The sequence below is a fragment of the Mesoplodon densirostris genome, chromosome 11 (assembly GCF_025265405.1).
Source record: "Mesoplodon densirostris isolate mMesDen1 chromosome 11, mMesDen1 primary haplotype, whole genome shotgun sequence".
NCBI lineage: Eukaryota > Metazoa > Chordata > Mammalia > Artiodactyla > Ziphiidae > Mesoplodon > Mesoplodon densirostris.
The window spans coordinates 2,786,695-2,814,151 of record NC_082671.1 but is presented as its reverse complement, the minus strand read 5'-3'; the positions used below and the strand labels follow the sequence as shown (position 1 = coordinate 2,814,151).

At 57.5% G+C, this 27,457-nt stretch overlaps 3 protein-coding genes across 5 annotated transcripts; 2 read left to right on the top strand and 1 right to left on the bottom strand.

The window, feature by feature from the left end:
• Positions 1-501: 501 nt before the first annotated feature.
• On the bottom strand, positions 502-9,239 carry LOC132499258 (uncharacterized). The gene is made up of 2 exons (XM_060113750.1): positions 7,701-9,239; positions 502-1,362 (listed from the first exon to the last, which is right to left on the bottom strand). The coding sequence occupies exon 2, from the start codon at positions 1,322-1,324 to the stop codon at positions 692-694; it is 633 nt and encodes a 210-aa protein (XP_059969733.1). The 5' UTR covers positions 1,325-1,362; positions 7,701-9,239; the 3' UTR covers positions 502-691.
• On the top strand, positions 3,023-5,310 carry LOC132499032 (uncharacterized). Its single transcript, XM_060113344.1, has 3 exons — positions 3,023-3,032; positions 4,308-4,843; positions 5,146-5,310. The coding sequence occupies exons 1-3, from the start codon at positions 3,023-3,025 to the stop codon at positions 5,308-5,310; spliced, it is 711 nt and encodes a 236-aa protein (XP_059969327.1).
• Positions 9,031-27,457, top strand: IL17RA (interleukin 17 receptor A). 3 transcript variants are annotated; one of them, XM_060113746.1, is made up of 13 exons: positions 9,031-9,501; positions 15,546-15,570; positions 16,228-16,374; positions 17,037-17,149; positions 18,667-18,793; positions 20,357-20,404; positions 20,520-20,683; positions 21,228-21,311; positions 21,550-21,634; positions 22,632-22,643; positions 22,923-23,024; positions 24,299-24,340; positions 24,871-27,457. In XM_060113746.1, exons 1-13 carry the CDS (start codon positions 9,031-9,033, stop codon positions 26,313-26,315), a joined length of 2,865 nt encoding a protein of 954 aa, XP_059969729.1. In that variant the 3' UTR covers positions 26,316-27,457. The 3 variants fall into 3 exon arrangements, with proteins under 3 accessions (XP_059969729.1, XP_059969730.1, XP_059969731.1); XM_060113747.1 differs by lacking the exon at positions 22,632-22,643; XM_060113748.1 differs by lacking the exons at positions 22,632-22,643; positions 22,923-23,024.

Genomic DNA, 27,457 nt, shown 5'->3' with positions numbered 1-27,457 from the left:
CCTTGCCGTGCTCCTACCCCCAAAGTCCCTCCCTTCAAAGCCAGTAAGGGAGAGTCTTCTATCTCACAGGCGTGACATCTGGTGGGTTAGAAGCAACTCATGGTTCCTGCCTGAGCTCAAAAGGGAGGGATTACACAAAGGCATGGACATCAGGGCGGAAAGTCTCTGGGGGACACCTGATCTGCACAGTCAGCCTCAGAACCGAGGCTACACGAGGGGGAAATCCCAAGCACGTCCACCTAAGTGATTTGGGAGCATCACGCTGGCGGGGAGAGCACAGGTGGGGCTGCGGCTCCACCCTCTGCATTTACAGCGCATCCCGGGGACCCACCAACCTCCTTGGACCTTGGCGGCTCTCAGCTCCTCCGATCTATCGGAAGACGCTGGAAGAACAAGGCGGGAAGCTCTGCGTCACGGGCCCCAGGGAGGATCTTGGACCTGTCACCACATGCCCCCCGACCCCCACCCCCAGTTAAACAACCCGAGCCTGGCTGTGGGCAGGGGACGTAAACACACACATTTATTTTGCGGAGGAGGAAAGCGAAGGTCGGCGGGAGGAAGCCCCACGAGGACAGAGCTCGGAGGGACCCAGACCCCCAGCGTCAGCCGGGACAGAACGTGGCGCTGGGCCAGCCCTGGAGCAGGTAGTGGTGGACGCTGTAGAAGAAGAAGCCGGAGCAGAAGAGGATGATCACGATGGACACAGCGATGAGCGTGTAGATGGACACGCGCTTCTCTGTGGGGCCGCAGATGACGCAGAAGAAGGGCCCGGGGCAGCTGTCAGTGCTGCAGTGGACGGTGGCCTGGCTGACCAGGGGCGGGTGCTGGTACCTGAGCAGGAACAGGAACACGCACTGCGCGCCCACCTGCAGCAGGAAGTACAGCAGGGACACAGCAGCATCTCCTCCCAGTAGAAGTTGGGGGCGGCCGTCTTTGGGGAGGGCACCTGCTCCCGGATGCCCACCACGGAGCCCTCCTCCACGTCCCCTGCCACCGACTCCACCGACCTGGCCTTGATCTGCTTGTGCCGGACCTGGGCCATGAAGAACTCCATGAGGAAGCAGAAGAAGGAGAAGCGCCCCAGCCCCACGGTGAGGCTGCTGAAACGGTTCTCAAAGCACTCGGCCAAGCAGCGGCAGGTGATGTTGCCGTGGCACCAGACGTCCTCGTGGATGAGGGCCCGGGGCATGGGGACCACATGCACCACCACTTCGTACACAGCGATGAAGCCGAACCGCAGCTGCTGCCCCACGTGGTAGCCAGACTTGTCGCCGGCCACCGAGTGCAGCACAGGGACCAGGGTGGCTGCCGCTGCCCCAGCCATCACCTCGGGCGCTCAGGGTCGGGAGGCCTCCGGCCGGCCTCGGGAGGGGAGGGGAGAGAAAACAAGAGCAAAGGGTCAGAACGTGTGAGCACGTGCCGGGCGCCCAGGCACATCCCGAGAGTCTGCTCGAGTCGGACCACCACCAGCAGGGGCTTCACATCGTGACCACGGGTACCTGCACTCCCCGGACGTGGTCCTGCCTCTCTCCACCCACAGCCCAGGACAAAGGCTGCCCACCTGGGGGCACACCCAGCTGCTTATTATTACACATGTAACTCTCCTCTCCACTTTGATAAGCCTCTGGAGGCCAGGAAATCACCCTGCTCACGTTTGCAATGCCCGTGTTGTCCACACAGACTATCGCCCACAACAAGGACGAACTAGACTTGATACTTGGATGAGGGAAGGAAGGAACAAAAAAGTGACTTCAGCAACTCTGGGTGTGTCTGGCTGTTCTGGAAGCCCCACGGCAATCTATACCTTGTATCTTTGCCAGGGAATTTCCTAAGACTGGAGCCAGAAGGAGTACAGCGCTCCTGTCTCTCTCCTGCACCTTAACCTCGGCTCCATCCACAACGCTCCGAAGGGCACCTATCACCAGAATTTATCTATAATAATAACAAGGGAATTCCCTGGAGGTCCAGTGGTTAAGACACCACGCTTCCACTGCTGGGGGCCCGGGTTCGATCCCTGGTCGGGGAGCTAAGATCCCACAAGCCACGTGGTGTGGCCAAAAAAAAAATTGATATAATAATAATAAAACACAGACCACCTACGGACCGCCTACCGTTGGCCTATATATGTGCCGGAGGTTTAGACACATCACCTTAACAGAAGAGGAAAATGCTTCACATCTTTATCAACTTAACTTGGGTAATTGTCAGGGTTTGTCCTCTTGCATATGTTCATATAGATGACAGTGACCAGTTATTTAACTTGAAGTTTAAAGTATTTAACAAATGCCTTGGGTGTTTTTTCAATTGTGGTAAAAATATACATAACACAGGGCTTCTCTGGTGGCGCAGTGGTTGAGGGTCCGCCTGCCGATGCAGGGGACACGGGTTCGTGCCCCGGTCTGGGAGGATCCCACATGCCGTGGAGCAGCTGGGCCCGTGAGCCATGGCTGCTGAGCCTGCGCATCCGGAGCCTGTGCTCCGCAGCGGGAGAGGCCACAACAGTGAGAGGCCCGCGTACCGCAAAAAAAAAAAAAAAAAAAAAAAAAATATATATATATATATATATATATATATATATATACACGTAACACAAAATTTACCATTTTGACCATTTTTACTGGCATTGTGTACATTCTCATTGTTGTGTAACCCTCACCACCACCCATCTCCAGAACTTCCTCATCTTCCCAAACAGAAGCTTTGTCCCCGTTACACACTAGCTCCCCACCCCCTCCCCCCGCCCGTGGTAACCAACATCTACTTTCTGTCCCTATGAATTTGGCTATTCTAAGGACCGCCTTGAAGAAGAAAGATATAGTATCTGTCCTTTCATGTCTGGCTTATGTCACTTAGCAAAGTGTCCTCAAGGTGCACCCACATTGTAGCCTGTGTCATAATTTCCTTTTTTGAGGCTGAATAACGTTCGCATGTATGGTTGGACCATATTGTGTTCATCTATTCATTCGTCCATGGACACTTGGGTTGCTTCCACCCTTGGGCTCTTGTGAATAGTAACACCGCCATGAATGCAGGTGTGCAAATATGTTCGAGCCCTGCAATCACCTCTTGCAAGTCCAGACCCAGAAGTAGAACTGCTGAATAATGTAGTTCTTTTTCATTTCTTTGTTTTTTTTTTTTTTTTTTTGGCCATGCTGTGCAGCTTGTAGGATCTTAGTTCCCCGACCAGGGAGTGAATCGGGATCCTCGGCAGTGAAAGCGCCGAGTCCTAACCACTGGACCGCCAGGGAATTCCCCAATTTTACATTTTTATCAGCAGTGCACAAGGGTTCCAATTTCTCCACATCCTTGCCAACGCTTGTTATTTTCTGGGGTTTTTTTTAAATGCTTTCCATTTTTATTGAAAAATTGTCACAGAATGCTGAAGAGTCTCTATTTATTTTTTAATTTATTTATTTTTGGCTACATTGGGTCTTTGTTGCTGTGCGTGGGCTTTCTCTAGTTGTGGAGAGCGGGGGCTACTCTTCGTTGTGGTCTGTGGGTTTCTCATTGCAGTAGCTTCTCTTGTTGTGGAGCACGGGCTCTAGGCATGCGGGCTTCCGTAGTTGTGGCACACAGCCACAGTAGTTGTGGCTCGCAGAGTCTAGAGTGCAGGCTCAGTAGTTGTGGCACACGGAATCAGTAGTTGTGGCACACAGGCTCAGTAGTTGTGGCTCACGGGCTCTAGAGCACAGGCTCAGTAGTTTGGGTGCACGGGCTTAGTTGCTCTGCAGCATGTGGGGTCTTCCCCGACCAGGGCTCGAACCCGTGTCCCCTGCATTGGCAGGCAGATTCCTAACCACTGCGCCACCAGGGAAGCCCTGAAGAGTCTCTCTTTTTTTTTTTTTTTTTGCAGTACGCGGGCCTCTCACTGTTGTGGCCTCTCCCGTTGCGGAGCACAGGCTCCGGACGCGCAGGCTCAGCGGCCATGGCTCACGGGCCCAGCCGCTCCGCGGCATGCGGGATCTCCCGGACCGGGGCATGAACCCGTGTCCCCTACATCGGCAGGCGGACTCCCAACCACTGCGCCACCAGGGAAGCCCCCTGAAGAGTCTCTTTAAAAGGCACCTAAGACTTAGCAATGTTTTGAAGTTACCCCCATATCAGGTCCCATGCAAGCAGCCCACACGTGGGAAGCTTGAGAGTCACCTGCCGAGGCGCTGGCACTGATAGGGGACAGTAGTCGAGGGGTGGAGGTGAAGGGGCCAGTGGGGAGCACGTCGGGCGCTGCGCTGAGCCGACAGTCAGGCACTCACAGTCTCCCTTGATCCTTAGAGCAATCTCCTGAGACGAACAGTCTCGCTTTCCAGCTTCGAAAAGTGAGGCTCAGAACATTAACTCCCTCCCGGCAGACAGCCCAGCACAGGGAGGCGCCGGGGTAGGAACCAGGACGGTGGAACCCAGAGCCCGGCCTTGGGACAAGCTCAGGGGAAGAAAGGGGACCCCATGTGGCCACACGTCACCGGCCGCTCCCGTGGGAAAAGGAAAGGCCGGGCTCCAGGCCCAGACCTCCTGGCCCCTCTTCCCTCGGGACGGCTTCGTGGCCCCAAATAAAGAGCCGAACTCCGGCGACACGTGCCGACCGGTGACTAGGCCCACGGCAGCAGCTGAGCTTCTGCAGGGACGGAGCCTGGCGGGACCACCTGCGCCCCTGCTTCTGCGGCCACAGCGCCGAAGCCCCACCCGGCCTCCCCCTCTCCAGTCCCAGAGCCCAGGGGACCCTCCTTCCCCCCAACCGCCCCGCTCCTCCGAATCTGCCCCCAGCTGCCCACTGGCCGAGCGCCTGCCCGTCCCCACGGTGCCCACGAATCCCCGCGCTCGGAAAAGCAGGTGGAGGCGCCCTCGGGTGGGGACTCCCGGAGTTTAGAAGGGGGCGTGGCGTCGAGGGCCTGCTCTGGAGGTTGAGCTTCCGCCAGCTCCTGCATTCAGATGCCCCAGTGGCTGAGCCTGGAGGGTCGACAGGGAGGGTCCGGAAGCTCCTCATTCCCGGCGACCTCCAAGCTCCCCAGTCTCGTCTCATTGCAGCGGAGCACGCGGAGGAGCGAGGGCCCCGCTCCTTCCCACTGAGTCCAGGTCGCAGCCCCGCCGGCCTCCCCTGCCCCGGGGGCGGCCTCGAGGATCAGCCCTCTCTCCCTGCATCCTCGGCAGAAGCCCCTCACGGCGCCCCCATCCCCCTTCAACGCGCTCCTCCCCCAGCCGAGCTCCTGGGCGGAGAGCGCGGGCGTCTGGCGACTGCTCAGGCCGTCCCCACCGCTCACCTCTGGTCCCCTCACCCCCTCCCAAGTGGCGAGTCAGGATCTCCGTCTCCACTAGAGGAATGGTGTGCTTGCTTTGACCGAGCGACGAGAATGACTAATTCACTGTCTTCTTTCGCCGGAAATCTCAGCACTACGCGTTCAATGGCGGCAATTCCATTAGACTAAGTTCATGGCGTATTTATTTTCCTGCCCTGATACTTTCAATTCTAATTGTGTTTTTTATGGTTTGATGTCATAGGTCATATTCTAAGGTACCATAAGTTCTTTGGAGCCAAAATGTACAAAGGGGCAAGAAAAAAACCCACCTGGATCAATTTGTGTTCAATCCAAAGAGGAATTCCAAAGGAAAGATGATGTCAATTCTGGTCAAAAATATAGGGGGGAAATGGTACACAGTGATTCAGCTCTAAACCCTCGGTGCCCGGCATGAAGTGAAAAAGATGACTATGTAGGATATATTCATGGTTATTGATATTAAGTGTATTGAAATATAGTCGACAATATTGTAACAGCTTTGTGGTGATGAATGGTAACTGCTCTTACTGTGGTGACCATAATGTATAAAAATGGAGACTCACTACATTGTACACCTGAAACTAATGCAATATTGTAAATCAACTATATTTCAATTTAAAAAGTGAACTTTAGGGCTTCCCTGGTGGCGCAGTGGTTGAGAGTCCACCGGCTGATGCAGGGGACCCCGGTCCGGGAAGATCCCACATGCTGCGGAGCGGCTGGGCCCGTGAGCCATGGCCGCTGAGCCTGCGCGTCCGGAGCCTGTGCTCCGCAACGGGAGAGGCCACAACAGTGAGAGGCCCGCGTACTGCAAAAAAAAAAAAAAGTGAACTTTAGCTTACATTGGTGATGCTTTCCACTGGTGGCACAAAGCAGCACCGTACCCTGAGAACTGTGTAGAGTCTGCCGCAATTAGGACAGGCTACACCTTAGAATCACCTGGGAAATGAAAAAACACTTATGAGCAGACACCACCCCCCCACCCCCACCCCCGCCCAGACCAACTGAAACAGTGTGGAGTGGGTGGGGCAGCACCCTGTGATCCTAACATGTCCCCGGGGGATTTCAAAGGCACGCCCCCTTTCCAAGGGGCGCAGCTGCATAGGCCCCTCGGAGCCTGGGAGCAGGGTCAGCAAACTAGGGCCTTGTTCCAAATCTGGCCACCAGCGGAGCTGAGATGGTTTTTACACTTCTAAGTGGTTGGGGGAAAATAACAAAAAAAAGAGGAATAATACGTTGGGACGCATGAAAAGTACATGAAATTCAAACGTCAGTCTCCATAAGTAACATTTTCTTGGAACATAGCCACAATCCTGCGTTTACCTACTGTCTCTGGCAGCTCTGGGGGTGTAGGGCAGAGTCAAATATATGGCTGCAAAGCCTAAAACATCTACTCTCGGACCCTTTGCAGAAAGAGCTTGCTGACCCCAGCTTGAAGGGAGTGGGTCTCCAGAGCCCAGCGCCCCTGTGTTGTCTTCCAAGAACTTCCCCATCTGGGAAGGTGCCAGAGGTCGAGGGTCAGGTGCGGGGAGATCCTCCTTTCCCACCTCTTCTTCCCACCTGCCCTTCTCTCACTTTCAAAAGAGAGGGAGGCCTCTCACCAGCCCCGGGGCATAAAAACCTCCTAAGCAAAGGAAAAATTCCAAATACCCGAGTCTAGTAAGATTCCGATGACACGTTTTCAAGTCAGGAGGGTTCCAAATATTGCTTTACCAAAACTGAAAAGGACGCCATCAAGTTTCCAGCTGCCAAATCATTAAAAATATTTGGTGACAGATGGCTATGTGATTTTAGGCACATAACTCAGAAGGCGTTCAAAGAATTGAGTAACATGGTTATGACAGAGCTAATGACATAATTATGTAAACGAGGTTTTCTGAGTTTTACAGCTGAAATATTTAAAATGCTGAATGTCCCATTCTGTGAATAAGCAGTTTTTGTCCACAGATACATGAACTCAGTTGGAGGAAAAGCCATGCATCTCATTAAGAAGTGAAGTTCAAGGGCTTCCCTGGTGGCACAGTGGTTAAGAATCCGTCTGCCAATGCAGGGGACACGGGTTCGAGCCCTGGTCCGGGAAGATCCCACATGCCACAGAGCAACTAAGCCCGTGTGCCACAACTACTGAGCCTGCGCTCTAGAGCCTGCAAGCCACAACTACTGAAGCCCATATGCCACAACTACTGAAGCCCGCACACCTAGAGCCCGTGCTCCGCAACAAGAGAAGCCACTGCAATGAGAACCCCGTGCACCGCAACGAAGAGTAGCCCCCACTTGATGCAACTAGAGAAAGCCCGCGTGCAGCAGTGAAGACCCAATGCAGCCATAAATAAATAAAAATAAATAAATGTGAAAAAAAAACCCAAATTGTTAAAAAAAAAAAAGTGAAGTTCAAATAACAGTTTGTTATCATGTTTCAGGAGGACTTACCAGAACTCACGTTATCGTTGCATTATTTTGATCACTGACTCCCGGTCATCATTATTGTGAAATGATGGGCTTGGCTTCTTCCTGGCTGTTGACCAGAACTCTCTCAGCTCTTGGTCGCCTGGGCCTTTCCATGGGCAGCGCACAGCAACCGGAAAAGGGTTGAGCAACCCCAGGTCCGGGTCTTTCGTAGCCTAATCTTGTCAGTGACTCCCCATTGTCTTTTGTCTCATCCTACTCATATGCTATTGCTGGAAACAGGTCACTAGGCCCAGCGCACACTCAAGGTAGGGAGATACAGAAGAAAGCAAATACCAGGAGGTGGGATGGGGTGGGGGACATCTCAGAAGCTGCCTACTCCTTATGTCAAATTTTAGTAATTATAGCCTCTACATGTTTACACTTAGGATGAAAATTTTCAGGTGTCATCTTAAAAATGTATGGAAGGATGCAGAGTTTTCCAAAATTCTTTTACAATAAACAAGTAAAAGTGTTTGGAGACAGCGGAGCTCCAGGCCTAATGCAGCTGGGTGCTGTCGGGCAGGGGGGGGTCAGACGGTTGCCAGGGGTCTGCCAACAGCGGGCAAAGGGCAAAGGGTGAGGGGTGCTTTGGACAGCGAGAAGATCCACCTCCCCAGACCTGGGAAGCCTGTCTACATTACAAGGACTAAGCGCGTCTGGGTCCGCGGATGTCGGGGGCCAGCAGAGGCGGTCAGTTGTCATGGAAGGAAATGCAGACGACGCTGGGCTTAGGATGAAGGCAGGAAAATAATGAAAAGTGCATTTCCGGGAGGCACACTTGTCAGCAGCGTGTAGGATAAAACGGGAGGGCAAGGCCTGGGACAGGGGGTGACGGGGACCCAAGAAGGGGGCCGCCCAGGGGACTGGGGGTCTTGGAAGGCCGGGGAGGAGGGACTTAGTCCACAGGCTCCAAAGGCAGGCTCCTCTGGACCGGAGACTAATAAGAAGTGATCAGCCAGGCGGACCCTCAGCAGACGTGGGGCGGGTCTCTGGCGAACGCGCAGGCTCAGCGCTGGGGGCACAAACGGCCGAGAGCAAGGGAGGCCCAGAGCCCGCGCAGGTGCGTGGGGACCAGCGCTCCCACCTCCTCGGGGGGCCAAGGTCGTCGGAGCGCGGAGTTGCCCCGACCTCGAGAAGGAGGAGGGTAAGCCAAGAAAGCAAAATCTGGGTAAGAGGGTGAGGATACAGAGAGACAGGGACTGAAAAAAAGGACTTCCTTTGACGGAGAAGAAAAAGAAGAGAGTAAGACCGGGGTCGAGAGCTCGGGGAAGGTATTAAAATAGAGTTTTACAGCCTGACGGTAAGAGCAGGGATGAAATACGGCAGCGAGCTGAGCTGGAGCGCAGGAAACGCGGGCCCGGGGTTCGCGGCGCAGGCGGGGCTGAAGGAGCGCGGGGAGGAGCGCGGGGAGGAACGCGGGGAGGAGCGCGCACCTGGGACGCACGTCGGGGCGGGACCCGCGGAAGGACTGTCCAGGCCGGAGTCCTCCCCTCTGCGCGGCCCGCCCGGGGCAGAGCTGGAAGCCGGAAGCGGCCGCGTGGGAGCTAACTCGGGACTCAGCCGAGGGGAAAACAGGGGCGCGCCCTCGCTGCGCCCCAAGCCCAGGCGCGAGCCCTCCGCGAAGGCCGGGGCCATGGGGGCTCCGCGCCGCTGGCCGCGCGCGTCCCAGGGGCCCCCGCCGGTGCCGTCGCTCCTGCTTCTCCTCCTGCTCCTGTGCGGCCCGGGCCTGGGTCGCGCCTCCCCGAGGCTCTTGGACCACCCGGCGCCCGTGTGCACCCAGCAGGTGAGACCCCGACGCATCCCGGGGAGCGGGGGCCGAGGGCCGGGGACGCGGGGCTGTCGCGTGACAGGAGGTCCGCGCAGGGTCTCGGGGGCTCCGAGGCTCGGGCACAGAGCGGGCCGCCGTGGGGAGGACTCCCGGAGCGCCGGGAGTTGCTATGCGGAGCCGGGAAGACACAGAGTTCGCTGGCAAAGATCGCGCAGCGCCGGTTGCACAACCTGGGCCGGCGTCCCAGCGGGAGGTGGCGGGGGGGGGAGGTGGCGCCTCCGCGGGGGGCCCACACTTGGGGAGGGCCTCGGAGGAGGCGCGGCCGGCCGGAGGCGGGGCGCGCTGGTTAGTAAAGGGTGGGGAGGGGCCTACGGAGAGCGAGGCGGGAGCGGGCCCGGTGCCAGCCCGGGTCCTGGAGCCCTCCTCTGCCGGAGCCCGCGCCTCGGGGGCCCCGCGGCCTCAGCGCCTGGCGCACGGGCCCCGGGGCTGCGGGGGCAGCTTCCGGGGAGAGTTGTGAGGGCAGAGCGGTGACCCCTCCGGCGCGAGCCCTGGGGACCGCGCGGACCCTCAGGACGCCGCCCCTGCGGCCGCCACCGCCCGGGTCTGGGGTCCCGCTGGTCTGTATCCGCCGGGCAGCTGCGCCGCTGTGCCCACAGGAAGCGACACACCCACCGCCGGGTAGTGGCCTTGGGGTGGAGGACCGACTTCGGGGAAAAGAGACAGACAGACACACACACACACACACACACACACGCACGCACGCACGCTCCGTCCTCTCCCCTCCGCTCCTCTTGTTTTCCTCGGCCCAGTCCCCTCCACCACTGGCGCTAAGAAATAACCCTCAGTATCTGAGTCAGAGGATGTGAAACAACCGAAGCGGTATTTCTCCTGACCTAATTTTGTCGAGGATTCACCACAAGAGGGTGGAGGAGGGTCAGCGACTGTTTAGCAGAAACTTTTCTTTTAACGTGAATGATTTGGGGACCGTCCTTGTGACTCCCACTCCTGGGCAAAGCCTGGGACCCGCTCAGCAGGTCCTTCCCTTGGACTCGCTGCATTTCTCAATGGCCACTTGCCAGGCGCCTGCAACATACAAGGTCCTGAAACGACAGAGCCCCACTGCCTGATGACCGGAGCGGTGGTGACTCACCCAGGAGCCTGGAGCGGGGCTCTCTGCGCAGCCAGTGGGTGTACAGAATTCCAGGGAAAAGAGAAAGTCCTGCAGCCTCGGGTGTTCTTTGTGGCAGAGAAGACACTTGGGCGGCCCTCCAAGACAGAGGTCTGGGTGCGCAGGCTGAGGACTGGGTGGTCTGAGTGGCAGGAAAGTGAGAGAAGCCTCGGGAAATGAGGGAGGAGCTCCCCCTGAGCTGTGCTGAAAGTTCTTGACCTCAGTTGCTCAGCGGGAACAGGGGCTTGGCCTGATGGGGGTGTGGGGTTGGCAGAGAGGGATCCCCTGGCAGATTCATCTGCACCCCCAGGCTCTGCTTTCCCGCCCCCGCCGTACACCTGGCCACAGACACACGCCCCCCACGGCCCGCGGCTGCCCTGAAAAGAGACGAGCAACGCCCTCCAGATTTCTCTCCCTCCGCTGGCGCTTCAGTGGTTAGAGCACCACGTAGTGTCAGGGGAAGCCCGCACTTGACCCTGGAGGACCTGGGTTTGCGTCCTGACTTCACCACCTACAGCCCAGGGCTGCAAGCGCGAGACATGGGGGCTGACAGATGATTGTGGACCGAAAGGACGAAGGGGAGGGTGAGCAGATGAATGACGCAGCCAGCTCTGCCCACGAAGCAGTGACAGGCGGAGACCAAGCAAGGTTGGTTCTGGTTGCTTGGATTTAGCACCTCAGAACCCAGGGGACTCTGAGTCCCCCCCACCCATCCGATCCTTACTGGAGAAACTGTGTTTCCCTGGGGAACCCTTCCCACCTGGGCCTTCTCAGCTTCCCATGGCCATGACCGCCAGCCCAGAAGAAAGCCCGCAACTTGGAGCTGGTCGGCGGGAGTGTTAACGCAGAAGTTTCTAGACAGGATGTGTGTTCCTTACAAATTCTTCTTTTCCCCAAGCACTTGCAGCTCTGACTGGGGGTGGAACAGCCGTGGGTTTAACCCCATCTTCTGGTCGCCACAGCTCTCGACCGTGCCCCTCCCCGAGTGTCAAGTTGTGTCGTGTGGGCACCGGGCAGTCAGGGCTGCAGTCAGTGCTGGCGGCATCACCGCAGAGTTCATGGGCTCCTCCACGGGCTGCCAGCCTCTGTCTGAGATGTGACAGAGAGCACGCAGCAGCAGCAGCAGGAGGGGACGCAGCTGAGTCAGGCCTGGGCCTTGGGTGGAGCTTCTCTCTCAGCCGCCCTGCAGCCCCGGCCAGTCCCTCCACCGCTGTGACCCAGTGTTCCCGGCCATCAGGGATGACTCTTGCCTCACGGGGTTGTGGGGAGAGCTCATAACACGCTGGGCAGACCAGAGGCTTGTGCGCTGGGTGTGCTGGGGCAGGAACAGTGACCTACAGCTTCATGCAGCCTCTGTGCCGGGGGTGACAGGCGTACCTTCATTCAGAGCTCTCAACGGGCTTCCTGGCCGGCACCATTCACCATAACATCTCGGAGACGTTAGGCGGCCGGCCGAGGTGGACCAAAGCGGAGCTGTGTGTGACCGCCCGGCCCACTTCTCTCTACCAGGCTCTGGCTGATGTCCGTGGAACTGTCTGAGTCTTTCCTTGTAATCTTCACCACCGCGGATGGAGAGGGTGGGCCCACCTGTTGCGAGCGCCCCTTTTTATGTAGAGGCCACGTGGCCATGATTAAGAGCCAGGTTCTGGAGCAAAACTGCACGGGTTTGAGTGTCAGCCCTGTGGAGCCTTGGGCCACTTAGCTGACCTCCCTGTGCCTCAGTTTTTTCATGAATAAAAAGGGGATGATGGTACCGACCTCATAGGACTGTTGTTAAGATTAAATAAGGGCTTCCCTGGTGGCGCAGTGGTTGAGAGTCTGCCTGCCGATTCAGGGGACACAGGTTCGTGCCCCGGTCTGGGAAGATCCCACATGCCGCAGAGCGGCTGGGCCCGTGAGCCATGGCCGCTGAGCCTGCGCGTCCGGAGCCTGTGCTCCGCAGCGGGAGAGGCCACAACAGTGAGAGGCCCGCGTACAGCAAAAAAAAAAAAAAAAAGATTAAATGAGACGTGCGTACAAAGCGTTAGCGTGATGCCTGGCACAGAAGGAGAGCTCGGTGAACACTGGCCGCTGCCATCGTCTTCATCATCGTGGGCAGCCCCTCTGGGGTTTCTGCAGGAGGCCCTGACATCATGCTGTTCACAAGCTCATACATAATGTTCTGGTCCTACTGCTTTTTAAATTAAAATGGGCATTTGAAACAAAGAAATGAGGGGTGATTTGTTGGAGGGGAATAAAGCAGGGTCTGTCCTGGTGGTATCCAAAGAAGATCCTGAATGTGTTTTTTTACACGCCTGAAAACATTACATTAATGTAAATTCCTTATAGAAATTAAATTATAAGAAGAAAAAGTCTGCTATGGCTTCCCCTAAACAAATTCGTGCTTTCATTTCTCTGTCTCACATTTGAATCCTTTCCTTTGTTTGGAGTAATGTCATAGATGAAATTCTACCTTTTAATTAACTGTTATCAAGGTGATATATGGTGATCCTTTTAAAATGGTACAAAGATGTTTAAAACAAAACCCAGCAGGTCCCTGCCCCCCCCCCACAATCCCTAAAACAGTTCCCCAAAGAAGATTACTTATACTACTTCTAGTTATTTCTTCTGGCATTTGCCTCCATACTTCTAAATGTACTTATATTGTTATTCTTCATTTGTCAATTTTGATATTACCTAGACTTACCATAGATGAAAATTTAAATTTCTTACATTACCTCCTCCCACTGCTTCCCCTCCCAGTCTTCCCATTGTGGTTCTGTCAGTGGTCAGTGCTTTTTTGTTTGTTTGTTTGTTTGTTTTATTTGGTTGCACTGGGTCTTATGGGTCTTAGTTTCGGCAGGCAGGCTCCTAAGTTGTGACTCACCAGCTCCTTAGTTGTGACACGCAGGCTCCTTAGTTGTGGCATGCAAACTTTTAGTTGCGGCATGCATGTGGGATCTAGTTCCCTGACCAGGGATCGAACCTAGGCCCCCTGCATTGGGAGCATGGAGTCTTAGCCACTGCGCCACCAGGGAAGTCCCAATGGTCAGTGTTTATACTATAACCAATGCTAATCTTCACTGCTGAGGCAAGTATGTGTGCTTTGGTTGTATTTCTTTTCTGGTAGAATTTCTCTTTCCTCCTGGAGATGATAATTCCTTTCATTCTTCACTTCCATAATTTTCCGTGTAACTAATGTTGGTTTTTTTCTATGAGATTTTGTCATATGTGTTTGTCACATGTCAGATATTCTGATATTTGCCATATGTCAGATATTCCATCAGTTTCATTCTGTATTCTCCAACCCCAGCCTGGACCGATTACTCCCCAGGCCTGTGGCAGTGGGTCAATCTTCCTTCTCAGAGGTTAACTCCCTCATTTTGCTGGAGCATATCCTGCAGTTTCCTAAGAAAAAGTATGAGGGTGTGAGAGGTATAGATAGATGAATCGATTTTTTTTTAAGTCTTTATGTGTCTGAAAATGTCTTTATTCTCCCCTCACACTTTTTTGATAGTTTGGCTCTGTATAAAAATCGCGGGTTAAAGATACTTTTCCCTCAGGATTTTTAAGGCACTGCTTTGCTGCCTTCCAGCCCACAGTATAGATGCTAAGAAAGCCAATGCCACTCTGATTCCTCTCTGTGTATGGCCTATTTTTTTTCTCTCTGTAAACATTATGATTTTCTTTTCACTCCTGGTATTCCAGAAGTCTCATGATGGGCCTTGATCTAGGTCTTTTTTTCATTTGCTGTGAAGGCCATTCAGTGGGCCTTTTTAATTAGGAAATAATCAGTTCTAGAATTTCTTTTTCTTTTCTTTTTAATTTCTTCCCTCTATTTTCTGTGTAGTCTTCTTCTGGAAATCTAGTTAACCATGTCTTATCATTCCTGAATTGATTCTCTAAATATTCCTATATTGTTTCTCCTATTTCTGTTTGTATTTGTTCTACTTTTGGAGAAATTTCCTGAATTTTATAGCCCAGTCCTTCTGTGGAATTTTTTATTTTCAAGATTCGTTTTTATTCTCTGCTTGCTTATTTTTCCACAGTACCCTGTCCTTCTCATGTGGATGAAGTGTCCTCTCTTATTTCTTTGAAACTGTTATATTTTGTTTGTTTTAATTTTATCCTGTTCCCAGCATTGTCTTATTTCCTCCAAGAGCTTTTTTTTTTTAAATTTGGGGGAGTTTTGACCTATTTTTCATACAGGAAATCCTTCTCAGATATCTGGTACCCTTTGGCTGTCTGAGAATATGTCAAGACTGAGGTCCTAAAAGCTGACTGGATGCCCTGTGTAGATGGGTGTTTTGATCGCTGAACTTACTGTAAGGGTCAAGCTGGTGGTGAATGTGGCCTGTCTGTTGGGCGACTCTCAGATGTCGAAATCCAGAGGTCTTTTCTCTGGGCTTGCCGGCCAGCATTCTTTTTTTTTTTTTTTTTTTTTTTTTGGCTGCGCTGGGTCTTCGTTGTGGCACCTCTAGTTGCGGTGCACAGGGTTCTCTAGTTGCGGCACGTGGGCTTAGTTGCAGTATGTGGGATCTTAGTTACCTGAGCAGGGATCGAACCCAGGCCCCCATGCATTGGGAGTGTGGAGTCTTAACCACTGCACCACGAGGGAAGTCCCCATGCCAGCATTCTGAGATCAGGGCAAGGAAAGAGGCTAAGGTGCCTCCCGGCTCCTAAAGGCACTCAGAAAATGCCAGTTCCATGTGCCATGTGCTATGCCCACTTCTCACCCTGTGTCTCCTCAGTTGACAGGAGAGAAGTGTGGTCCCCCCCACGAGAGTGTCCCTCAAAGAGAGAGGGAGGGTGCCTGCGTTTCGTTCTTGAGAATGAGCCCGGGGACGCCAGAGCCCGGCTTGTGGATTCAAGTTCTTTCTTGTCTGTAATTACCTGCTTCTCTTTCCCGCAGGGGCTGAACTGCACAGTCAAGACCAGTAAGTCACCGGTGTTTGTTTTTCTCATGTTGCCGCGATGAAGCGCGGACCCCGCGCTGAGCTGACGAGGGTCCCAGCCCCCAGCAGGAGGACCCCTGAGGTTTGGGGCCGCGCCTGCTCCTCTGTCAGGGACGTTCGTCGCGCAGCAGTCAGGGTGGGAGGCGCAGGCCTGTCATTGGGATTCCCTCTGGGCTGCTGCCCTGGTGAACCTGTAATGCGACTCTTTCTCCAGAGCTCTCACCCTGAAGTGGGCGACATCTGGGGTGGGACCTTGTTTGGTGTTTTAATTCAAGGAGGAGGCGCACAGTTCAAGTGTCTGTGCCCATTAGGGACCCCGCACATAACAATAGAGCAGCTCTTATGGTTGTCCCACTCTCCTGCCCCCCTTCCAGCCACTGCCTCCTCTTAAAGCCAAGGGCATGCTTTGTCGTCTCTCCTGAGGTGCCCTCTAGACATCAGAGCTTTGCCGTGACCCCAGACAGGCATCAGGAAAGCGAGCAGGGCTGGGCAGCTGAGAGCACAGCCGCGGTCTCAGGGTCACGGCCTGACCCTGAAGGCCTGGCTCGCTGGCCCCCCGCGAGGTGTCTTCTTTGGTCTGCATCTTTGGTTTCTTGCAGAGCCTGCAAGCCTCTGATTTCTGCCTTTCCTGGCCCCCAGGTACCTGCCTCGACGACACCTGGATCCACCCTCGAAGCCTGACCCCCTCGCCCCCCAAAGACGTGCAGACCCAGCTGCGCTTCGCCCGCACGCAGCAAGGACACCTGCTCCCCGTGGCTCACGTCGAGTGGACGCTTCAGACAGACGGTGAGCGGGCATCTGGAAGTGCTGCCCACCTCCGGGTGAACCCACAGATTGGACCGCCCGGCCCTCCCCCGAGACTCAGAACTGGGCTCCCAGCCCTGTGCTCAGACATGAGGGGCCCGTTTAGTGAGAGGACCCATCGTTTCAGGCAGTGGGTCCTTTTTCAGTGTTTGGACGTTAACCCACGACCCTTCAAGGAAGGCCTTTCTTCAGCCTAAAATCTTCATCACCCTGGAAAAGGCGTCAGGTCGTGAGTTGTCGGACTGCGGGGCTGGCCCTCCTGAGAGCAGTGCCCCAACCTCTCAGGGGTGGGCGACCAGGGCGCCCAGAGCTGTGGACGGCCTGGGGGAGCCTCTTCCTGAGGCTGCTGCAGCCCCTTCAGGTTCGGGGACGCCCCTTGACACCCACACCGTGTTGCCAATGCCCTAGCCACGAATGTGCACAGCTTTCACTTCAAGCCCCGGGTAAAGTGTCGCTGTCCGTGTCCAGCAGGGGTAGCTGTCCACGAGGCAGTGGCTAATCCAGCCCAAAGGGAGCTTGGAAGGAGCAGGAAGCAGAGGCTGGGAAAGACGGGCAAGCGTCCCAGATGGGACGTGACCCCCCACCCCGGCCGTTAGTCATCCTTGATCTGCAGCTGCGGCCCCTCCCCTCCCTCTGCCCTCCAGCCAGCATCCTCTACCTGGAGGGAGCGGAACTGTCCGTCTTGCAGCTGAACACCAACGAACGTCTGTGTGTCAAGTTTGAGTTTCTGTCCACACTGAAGCATCATCACAAGCGGGTAAGACTCCAGCTGGGGCGGGGGACAGGGGCGGGGATGGTGGTGACCGTGGGGAACAGCACGCACGCGCACGCACACACGTGTGCACACGCACACACACGTACGCACACGCACACACACACTGCTCTTCCTTCCGACCTTATGTCGCCGCTCGCTGTTGCGGCTCCGCGACTCACGCCTGCCGGCCTGCCCTGTACCGGGTCAGCCCGGGGCCTCCGGGAGGAGAGGCTCTGCCCAGACCAGAGCTGCCGTGGTTTCAGCTGCAGCTGCTGCTCCTTTTGCTGCTCAGAGCCGGAAGTGGATTCTCTTTGAGTTTGGTTAAAGCACTGATGCTCAGCGCGTGGTCCCAGGACCAGCATCATCACCTGGGAGCTGTTAGAAATGCAGGTTCGAGGGCCCCACCCAGACTTCCTGCATCAGAGGCTGGGGGTGTTTAAACAGCAGCAGTTGGTGGTGACAAGCCATCCAGGTGGTCCTGACCGAGGCTCATCTGAACACTGCTGCTTGACGTCTGAAAAGTGGCCACTGGCAGGGCTCCCACAGACACAAGTAGCAAAGACAGATCCCCTGTCCCCTGTTTAGTGGGGACCCCCAAACTACTGCTGGAGGATGGTGAGGACCAGGGAGCCCCACGTAGTCCACCAGGGAAGTTGGAGTCTGTGTGTGTCACCTGCACCATCCAGAAAATGTTTGCGCAACAAAGATGCTGTCAGGCCTGGGCAGGTGGGCGGGGGGGACCTCATCGCCCTCTCGCTGCACTTCTGTGCTCCAGGACATTCTCAAGAGATCCCTGGCTCTCCCATTTAAGGAGGCAGGGTCCCTTAACAGGTAGCTTTTCGCTGCCCCTTGTGTGCTCTGGAGTTGGAGAGGGCCGATGGGGGAGGGGGCTCTTTCGTCTTTCCCCAAATTCTCCTGCTTTTGGCCCCCACTGTCTCCTGATGAGGCCAGATCTAGGTTTTTTAAAATAGGCAAGAAAGGGACTTCCCTGGTGGCACAGTGGTTAAGAATCCACCTGCCAATGCAGGGGACACGGGTTCGAGCCCTGCTCCAGGAAAATCCCACATGCTGTGGAGCAGCTAAGCCTGTGCACCACAACTACTGAGCCTGCGCTCTAGAGCCCACGAGCCACAGCTACTGAGCCCACGTGCCACAACTACTAAAGCCCACGTGCCTAGAGCCCGTGCTCCGCAACAAGAGAAGCCGCGGCAATGAGGAGCCGGCGCACCACAACCAAGAGTAGCCCCCACTCGCCGCAACTAGAGAAAACCCGTGCACAGCAACAAAGACCCAACGCAGCCAAAAATAAAATTAATTAATTAATTAAAAAAGATAATAATAAGCAAGAAAGGCCAGAAGAAACGAAGAACAGGGAAACAGATGCCTCCGACTTGGGAGCTTGCTGTAGTGGTTGTTTTCTCCCTCTTTTGACTGATCCTTTGGGGGTGGATGGGGTGCACTTGGGGCCCGGGTGGGTGAGAGCCGTGACCTCTCTGCCCTCCCCTTCTCCCATCTCCTAGTGGCGTTTTGCCTTCAGCCACTTCGTGGTGGAACCCGGCCAGGAGTACGAGGTGACTGTCCACCACCTGCCTAAGCCCATCCCTGACGGGGACCCAAACCACCAGTCCAGAAATTTCCTGGTGCCCGGTAAGAGCGCCCTCCCCAGCCTTCCCTTCACCCCTCACTCTGCAGTCAGCCTGTGGGACCCACGGGACACACAGGTGCAGGGCCAGGTTCTTTGCTGAGTGGCCGCAGCCTCCACTCCCTGAAGGCGGAGCCCGTTCTTGCGACACAAACAGTGGGTGTTGGCCCACGACCCCAGGAGCTTCACGGGACCCGGAGTCCTTCCGCATGGCCGAAGATTCACATTTCCTGCCCAGAACGTGTCAGGAGCACAAGCGAGTCCCGGGAGAGCCGTGGCCCTGCTCCCGGCCCCGCCCCAGCTCTAGTTCCTCTCTCTTCCCCCACGTCCCACCTGCGTTTATCCCACGCCTTCCCCTCTTGCCACTCCTCCCTCCTCCTGGGAGGCCTGGCGCGCTCATCTTCCACAGCACCATTTGATGTGTGTGCACCTCTGGGGCGCACCTCTGTCCTCCCCAGCCTCTCTGCCACTGCCTGCTTTTCTCATTGTTAACAGCCAAGCACACCTAGACGCCCAGCCCCTTGAGAACAGGGCCTGGGCCCCGCACCCGCCTGTGCAGCCTCCAGACCATGACAAATGGCCCTGCATGTGGGAGGTGATCGGGAGATGCTTGTTGAAGCCTTCTTCATCTCCAGAGCACCCCCTGCTCACACACGTGCACACATGCATACTCATATACGTGCACATGCACACACACACGTGCGCACACGATCTGTTCACCCGGCTTTCTTGCCCCTCGTGTCACTCCCTGCTCCCTGACATTCCATCATCTTGACATATTGGTGACGTGATATTACGCTATTTGCTTTTACGGTCTCTCCCGCTGGAATGTCATCCTCGGAGGGCAGGGACTTTGTCTCACTCACCGCTGTATCTCCAGGGCCTGGCACATATTGGGGGCTCAGCCAGTATTTGTCAAATGAGTGACCCCCCCGCCCCCTCCCCTGTCCCTAAAGCGGACTGGCTCAGCCCCTGTCACTCGCAGTGATTCACGCCTTTCACGTGCCTTCTGAAACCAAAGTAAGCACATTGCAGTCAAGGAAATGGAGCAAGAAGACATCTCCAGAGGAGTGGTCCCCACGGGGTCCCTGGGTCCGCAGCACCATGGAGTCACCTGGGAACTTGTCAGAAATGCAGCTTCCCAGGCCCACCCCAGAGGGGCTGAACCCAAGACTACTGTGAGGACGTGGGAAAGTTGGGGAAATGCCGCCGTTTGCTGAGGGGGACACAGGGCATCTCTCCTCAAGGGCAGAGGCAGCTCTGAAGAGGGAGCCCCGGGGGAGAGGAAGCAGGAGCGGACCAGGACCCCTCGGTCCCAGAGCAAGTCCAGGGATCTTACACCTGGATCCAGAAGGTTCCTGGAGGGAGGAGGGCTGAGACGGCCAGGGCGGTCCCAGGCCTGTGGGGCCTCTGGCCCGTGGCAGTGTCTGGCCTGGGGCTTCTCTGAAGGGCCAGCTTTGAACAGGCTCCCCAGAGGCAGAAGGTTGTTCCCTCTGCTGTCAGAGACTCTGTAGGAGCCAGCTTTCCGAGGGAGGCGCGTAACGGTTGCGCTTTTTCCCGGTCCACAGACTGCGAGGACCCCAGGATGAAGATCACGACGCCCTGCGTGAGCTCAGGTAACTGTGGCGGGCAGTCCTGTGGGGGGCTTCACTTGGGTGCACACGCACACATGCACACCTGCACGCATGCTCTCCCCTCACTCCCGGCCACGTCTGTGCCCCTGTGGGACAGGCAGCCTGTGGGACCCCAGCATCACTGTGGAGACCCTCGAGGCCCACCAGCTGCGGCTGAGCTTCACGCCGTGGAACGAGTCCACCAAGTACCAGATCCTGCTGGACAGCTTTCTACCCGCGGAGAACCGCAGCTGCTTCCGGCACGTCGTGGATGTGGCCGTGGTAACTGCCCTCTCTGCCGCTCTCCTGACCCCCCAGCTGGGCTCAGAGCCACCTCTCCGAGCCTCGAGGCCCAGGCGCGCAGGCTGTGCTGGAGGGCGTGACCTGGGCTGTCCTCCCTTCCCATGTGTGGCTGGTCTGTGGCTGGTGTGTGACTGGAGTGTAGCTGCTCCGACAGCTGACGGGACACGACTGTCTCTGCCCGGCACGCCCGGCCCTCCGTGCTCCCCTCCCCCACGTGTTCCTGGTCCTCTTCTTGTTTAGCCTTGTTAATTCCATTATTGCAAAAAGGATTTGAAGACTTTAAAATGTGGAAATGGAGACAAAGGGAAGTAAAGGTGAGGAAATAAGATGAAGCCAGGGTAGGGCCAGTGCAGGACACGCGTGTCTGTCCCCAACATCCCCAGCGGCCAAAGCCAAGAGGGGCAGCTGGGTGCTGGATGCAGTCCTGCGTCAACACACCCACGGCCCTGGGGAGGGGTCGCTCCTCCTGGAGCGGGACTGCCAGCCTCTCTCCCCAGGGCCTCACTGTCCCTCTCCCCTGCAGCCTGCACAGGAGGCCACCCGGCAGTGCTGCAACGTGACGCTCACCCTGCCAGACTTCAGCTGGTGCTGCCGTCACCACGTGCAGGTGTGGAGCGGGGTGGAGACGGGGTGGGCACAGGTGCAGGTGGGCAGCCCGGGGCTCATGCTCCCCAGGGACCCGGCACCGCGACCTCCTGGGATTTCCTGCCCAGCCCCCGGCCTCCCCTGGGCAGGGCCCTTTGCCCCCTCCTGCCCAGCAGCTGTGGGGACGCCCTGGAGGGGCCGGCGGGGTCCGCGGTGGGCCCACACCCCCCGCCTCTCCTCCCTGCGCTCTGGACTCGCAGATCCAGCCCTTCTTCAGCAGCTGCCTCAACGACTGCCTCCGACACTCGGTGGCCGTGCCCTGCCCAGAGGTCCCGCACACGCCAGGTGAGACGCACGGCTGCCGGAGGCGCACCCGGGGGAGGGCGGGTGAAAGTCAGCAGCCCGACCCGAACCCTGACGTCATCCTGGGGTGGGGGCAGGGGGCGGCAGTTGTCCAGGCCTGCGCTGTGGGGCCTTAGAGAGACTCCACGTTGGACTCCTGACTGCCTTTCGTTAGCTGTGTGGCAAAGCACTTAACCTTTCAAAACTTCCGTGACTTGAAAAATGGGGATTCTTATTGTCATAGTTACAGTTAAGGACCATGTAGTGAACAGGGTGCTCTAACATGTCCATTTCTAATTCTCACAAACTGTGAGTCATAGTACTACCTACTAAGTATTGTATACTAGGTACTTTGCACTATAGTGCTGTGTGCTATGTACTGTGTACTAAGTACTGGGTACTGTGCACCACAGTATAGGTACTGTGTACTATAGAGCTAAGTATATTTTACTGAGTACTGTGTACTAAGTACTATGTTCTGGGTACTATTTACTTTGTACTAAGTGTGTACTGTGTACTAAGTACTGTATACCTTATACTGAGTGCTGTGTACTAAGTACTGTGCAGTATGCACTGTGTACTATGTAATATATACCATGAAGTGGAGACTCCCTCCCCCAGGTTCATAGGTGAGGACACTGAGGCACAGAGATGGCAGGCACCTTGTCCAAGGTCACACACCGGGGAAGTGGCAGACCCCGGTTCTGACCTGAGCCCCCGGCGCGCTGCCCACTTCCCGTTCAGAAGCCTCCTGCAGCCAGACGCCAATCAAAAAGCAGCGGGCATTGCACTGGCCTGGACAGAACCCGGCCTCCCGGTGGAGCCGGGCGTCTCCCAGTAGGCCACCAGCTCAAGTGTCCCCTGTAGGTGGTGTCGCTAAGTTTAATAACCTGTACAAAGGGCTGGGCGTCGGGCCAGGCCGTCAGCAGGCCCCTGCTCGCGGGTGGTGGGTGTGGTGACTGCTGGTAACTGAGAGTCTGTCCCCTGGTTCTGTTTGCAGACGCCACTGAAGGTAAGGCCGACTCCGCCCAGGCTCTGCCGCCTCAGGGGACACAGAGGTCCCTGCCGTCCTGGAGTGGAGCCAGGCAGAAAGGCTGCACAGGAGGCGGCCCTGGGTGGTGGGACCATGGCCCGTCTTGGTGTCAGGGAGGACCCCCCGGGGTGGGCGGTGGGTTGAGGACCCCAGGGCTGGCACAGCAGAGAGGGCGGCTCAGGGAGGGCAGCGGGCGGGCCCCCGGGGCTGGTGTCGCAGGCCTCCCCGCCACGCCATCACGCTGTTCTCCTGCCACAGACTACATGCCCCTGTGGGTGTCCGGGTGCATCCCCGGCCTCTCCATCCTGCTCGTGGGTTCCATCATCCTGCTGACCGTCTGCATGGCCTGGCGGCTACCGGGTAAGGGCAGGGACTGTGGGCCCACCTGGGGCTCCCCCTCTGCCCCGCCCCTCCGACCGTGCCCCTTCTCCCGGCACCAGCTGTGAGACTGTGCTCACAGCCCCACGCGCCCCCGCCCTTCAGCCTGTTACTAAGCTTCGGTTCCCTCCAGCTGCGGCCCTCTGTGGCCACATCCTAAGCAGGAGGGAACATGGGTCTTCGGGGTGGGGACTTGGCCTCTCCCTGCCCCTCCATGACCCCGATCTGGGAGGCCGTTTCCCCTGTGACCACGGCTCGTGCTGGGAAAGATCACCAGCCGGGCGCGAGACCTGTCGAGAGGGTCCTTCTGCAGAGGCTCCCTGGGAGGGTCCAGCCGTCCAGGTGTCTGCAGGTGTCGGGAGGCCGTCTGCCTCTCGTGCTGCACGTCTGACCTTTTTCCCGAAGTGCCCGCTCCTCGGGGCGAGGGAGGACCTCAGAGTTCTAGGCAGAGGCCCAAAGGGTGGGGCTTGAAATCAAGGTTCCAAACGTCCTCCTTGGCCGTGTGGCTCTGGTGAGTCAGCCCTGCTCCACGGGGCCCTTCGCTGCATCCAGGATGGAGTGGTCCCTTAAGCACGCTGGTTTACCTCCTCACCCCAGAATACCAGCAGGAGGGGCTTCCCTGGTGGTTCAGTGGTTAGGCCTCTTCAGTCTCATTGCCAAGGGCCTGGCTTCACTCTCTGGTTGGGGAACTAAGATCCCACAAGCCATGAGGCACGGCCAAAAAAAAGAAAAAATACCAGGAGGAAATTTAAGGGGCCCAGTGACATTACTTCTAGAGGCATCTCGGAAGACTTTTGCCTCCTGGAAGGACACGTCTGGGGAAGGGGCTTTCCCTGAAGGGGGGCTCTGCTTGGGGATGGTCACTGTTGGGGTGTAACCTCCCAGGCACCATGCTGGGGGTCCCAGCCGGGTCAGTGCTGCAGAATACTTGTGACTCAGCTGGCGGGGTGTGCCGGGCACTTCACACACAGACCCATTTCACAGAGGAAGAAACTGAGTTTCAGAGGCTTGATACCTCCCACAGGTCACACAGCGGTCATGGGAGGGATGGTCTCCCTGGAGAGGCCCAGAGCGTCTAAGAAGTGCCACCTCGACCCCTCCCTTGGTCGGGGGTGGGGCAGGGCTCCCAGCAGGTGCCCCTGTGAGCTGGTCCCTGTTTCTCTTCCAAAAGAGCCATTCTGAGCCATCTTGTAAGGCTTGTGCTTCCTGCAAGGACACTTCTGGAGTATTACTTCTGGCATTTCTTTTCCTTTCAGGGTCCCATCACAGAAAATATGAAAATGGCACCAAATGCACAGGTGGGCACCTCCCGGCTTGGGCGGCCTGGGTTTGGGGTGTGTTCACAGCGGCCTGGAGGGGCTACCCAGTCAGCTCCTGTCCCTCAGGAGATGGCACCTGCCAGGGACCCACCTCTAGCTCCGAACAGAGGGGACCTCAAACAGCGAGGCTGGGCTTACAGTTGCTCATCGCTGAACGAGGAGGGGAAGGTAAAGGCACTGTATTTTGTGAAAAGAGGTCCTCCCGAAAGCAGCTGTGTGTATTCCATAAACGGGCCTTTGTGTCTTGTAAGAAAAAAAGCAATTTTAATTAACATGTAGGCTAAAGGCCAGATAAAAAAGTGAGAGACTCTTTTCCCCGAAGGCACAGGCTGTTTTGCAGGCAGCCAGCACAGGCAAGGCAGCCGCCTTGGGCTTATTCTGAGGTCTCAGCTGCATTTTGGGGGCTTGGGAGTCTTCTGGCCAGCCGGGCGGGGCTGTTCCCGGCCTGTGGTGTGTGGTCAGCGCCGACATGCCTGAACCCCCAGCCTGGCTTCCCTTGTTTCCCTCAGACGTCCTGCCCGCTGCCACCAGCCTGAGCCCCCCACCCCTGAAGCCCAGGAAGGTCTGGATCGTTTACTCGGCCGATCACCCCCTCTACGTGGACGTGGTCCTAAAGTTCGCCCAGTTCCTGCTCACCGTGTGTGGCACCGAAGTGGCCCTCGACCTGCTGGAGGAACAGGCCATCTCAGAGGCGGGGGTCATGACCTGGGTGGGCCGCCGGAAGCAGGAGGTGGTGGAGAGCAACTCCAAGATCATCGTCCTGTGCTCCCGAGGCACCCGGGCCAAGTGGCAGGCCATCCTCGGCTGGGAGGACGCCACCGTCCAGCTCCGCTGTGACCGCGGGAAGCCCGCGGGGGACCTGTTCACAGCGGCCATGAACATGATCCTGCCGGACTTCAAGAGGCCGGCCTGCTTCGGCACCTACATCGTCTGCTACTTCAGTGACATCAGCTCCGAGGCCGACATCCCCGAGCTCTTCAACATCACCTCCTGCTACGCGCTCATGGACAAGTTTGAGGAGGTCTACTTCCGCATCCAGGACCTGGAGATGTTTGGGCCGGGCCGCATGCACCGCGTCGGGGCGCTCACGGCCCAGAACTACCTGCAGAGCCCCGGCGGCCAGCAGCTCCGCGAGGCCGTGCAGCGCTTCCGCCGCTGGCAGGCCCAGCGCCCCAACTGGTTCAAGCTCGAGAACCTCTGCTCGGCAGAGGACCAGGACCTCCCATCCCTGGACGAGGAGGCCTTCGAGGAGCCGCCGCCGGAAGGAGGGATTGTCCGGCAGGAGCCGCTGGTGCTGGAACCCGCCTCCCAGGGCAGCCTGCTGGTGGAGCTGCTGCTCGCAGGGGAAGGAGGGGGCCCGTCGCGGCTGGAGCCCCAGCTTCGGCCCCAGGAGCAGCCGGCGGCCCAGACGCTCCAGACCACGGTGGTCCCAGTGGACGGGGCCCCTCCGGTGCAGGCGGTGGAGCCCGTCCCTCAGGCCATCAGGAGCGGTGCCACCAGCCGGCTGGCCCTGGCTGGGGGAGACGAGGCCTGCCCGCTCCTGGGAAGCTGGGGCCCTGGGCGGAACAGCATCCTCTTCCTCCCCATGCACCCCGAGGACCCGCCCCTCCGCAGCAGCCCCACGGGGCAGCCAGACGGCTCCATGCTTCCATCCCTGCAGCAGAGCCTGCGCTGCCAGGACGTGCGCACGCCCCCTGGCGGGGAGCAGCGGCGGTCGGTGCAGTCCGACCAGGGCTACATCTCCAGGAGCTCCCCGCAGCTCCTGGACGACGACGATGGGGCCCGGGACGGGGGACCGAGCGGGCAGCCGCTACATCCCGAGGGCCTGGAGAGCCTGCGGAGCCTCCAGCTGCTGCTCTTTCTCCAGGAGCTTCACAAGAACCCTGGCCTGGAGCCCAAGGGGCCGCCGTGTGGGGCCTCCCCCGCCCAGGGCGGTGAGCACGTGTGTCCGTAGGTGTGCACGTGTGGACGTGTGTGTGCTCGTGTGTGAGGTGTGTACCTTTAAAACGTAGACATCTGGACTCTGTCCCCTTAACCTTTCTTCCCGTGACTGTCCCGCGAGAGCCCACAGCCTGTCCCCAGGAGCAAGTGGCAGAGTCCTTGGGTGTCCGGCATTCGTTCCTTCAGCCTTTATTTTGTGCCCCGCATTGCCCTGACCATCAGGGAGCTGCCCGTCCAGTGAGAGGGACGGGGTAGCACACGGGGTGGGGCGCGAGATGCAGAGGCTGCCAGAAGCTCGCCCGGGGCTGTGAAGTCCGCAGAAGGGGCTCCTGGCCCAGGGAGAAGCTTCTGGAGGAGGACATGTTTGAGCCGAGGAGCAGCTCGTTTTCCGGGCCGAGGGCTGCAGGCGAGCAGGGCAGGGCTGTAACCGAGCCTGCAGCGGAAGGCGAGGCAGCGGGCGCAGCCTGGGGAGGCCTCGGGGCCAGGCTGGGTGCGGCTGGGGCTCCTTCAGCAGGACGAGCTGCTGCATCCAGGAGGCTGAGGGCCAAACACACCCAGTCATTTTCGGAAAGAGACCAGATAGAAGTGAGGGTCGTGGGCTTCCCTGGTGGCGCAGTGGTTGGGAGTCCGCCTGCTGATGCAGGGGACAGGGGTTCGTGCCCCGGTCCGGGAAGATCCCACATGCCGCTGAGCGGCTGGGCCCGTGAGCCATGGCCGCTGGGCCTGCGCGTCCGGAGCCTGTGCTCTGCAACGGGAGAGGCCACAACAGTGAGAGGCCCCCGTACTGCAAAAAAAAAAAAAAAAGAAGTGAGGGTCGTGGCCACTGACGGCAACAGCAGGGCCTGAGCCCAGGCATGGCCTCTGTCAGCGGGAGACCTACGGCCGAGGATTCTTTCGGGGCTGCAGGCTGGGCCTCTGGGCTGCAGCGCCCAAGCTCGGGAAGCACAGGGAGCCCCCAGCCCTGTACATGCTGGGGCCCCCCCCTGGGATTGAGGGTTCTCTTTGCCTGTTCCTGAGTCCTGAACTGGAGCTCCAGGCTCCTGCATGGAGGAGAGGATCCTGAAGTTTGGTGGGAAATCAGATACCAGGGTGTGCGCACGTGTGTGTGCGAAAGCGCTTATCAATGAAAGAATGAATAAATTTGTTAACTCAGAA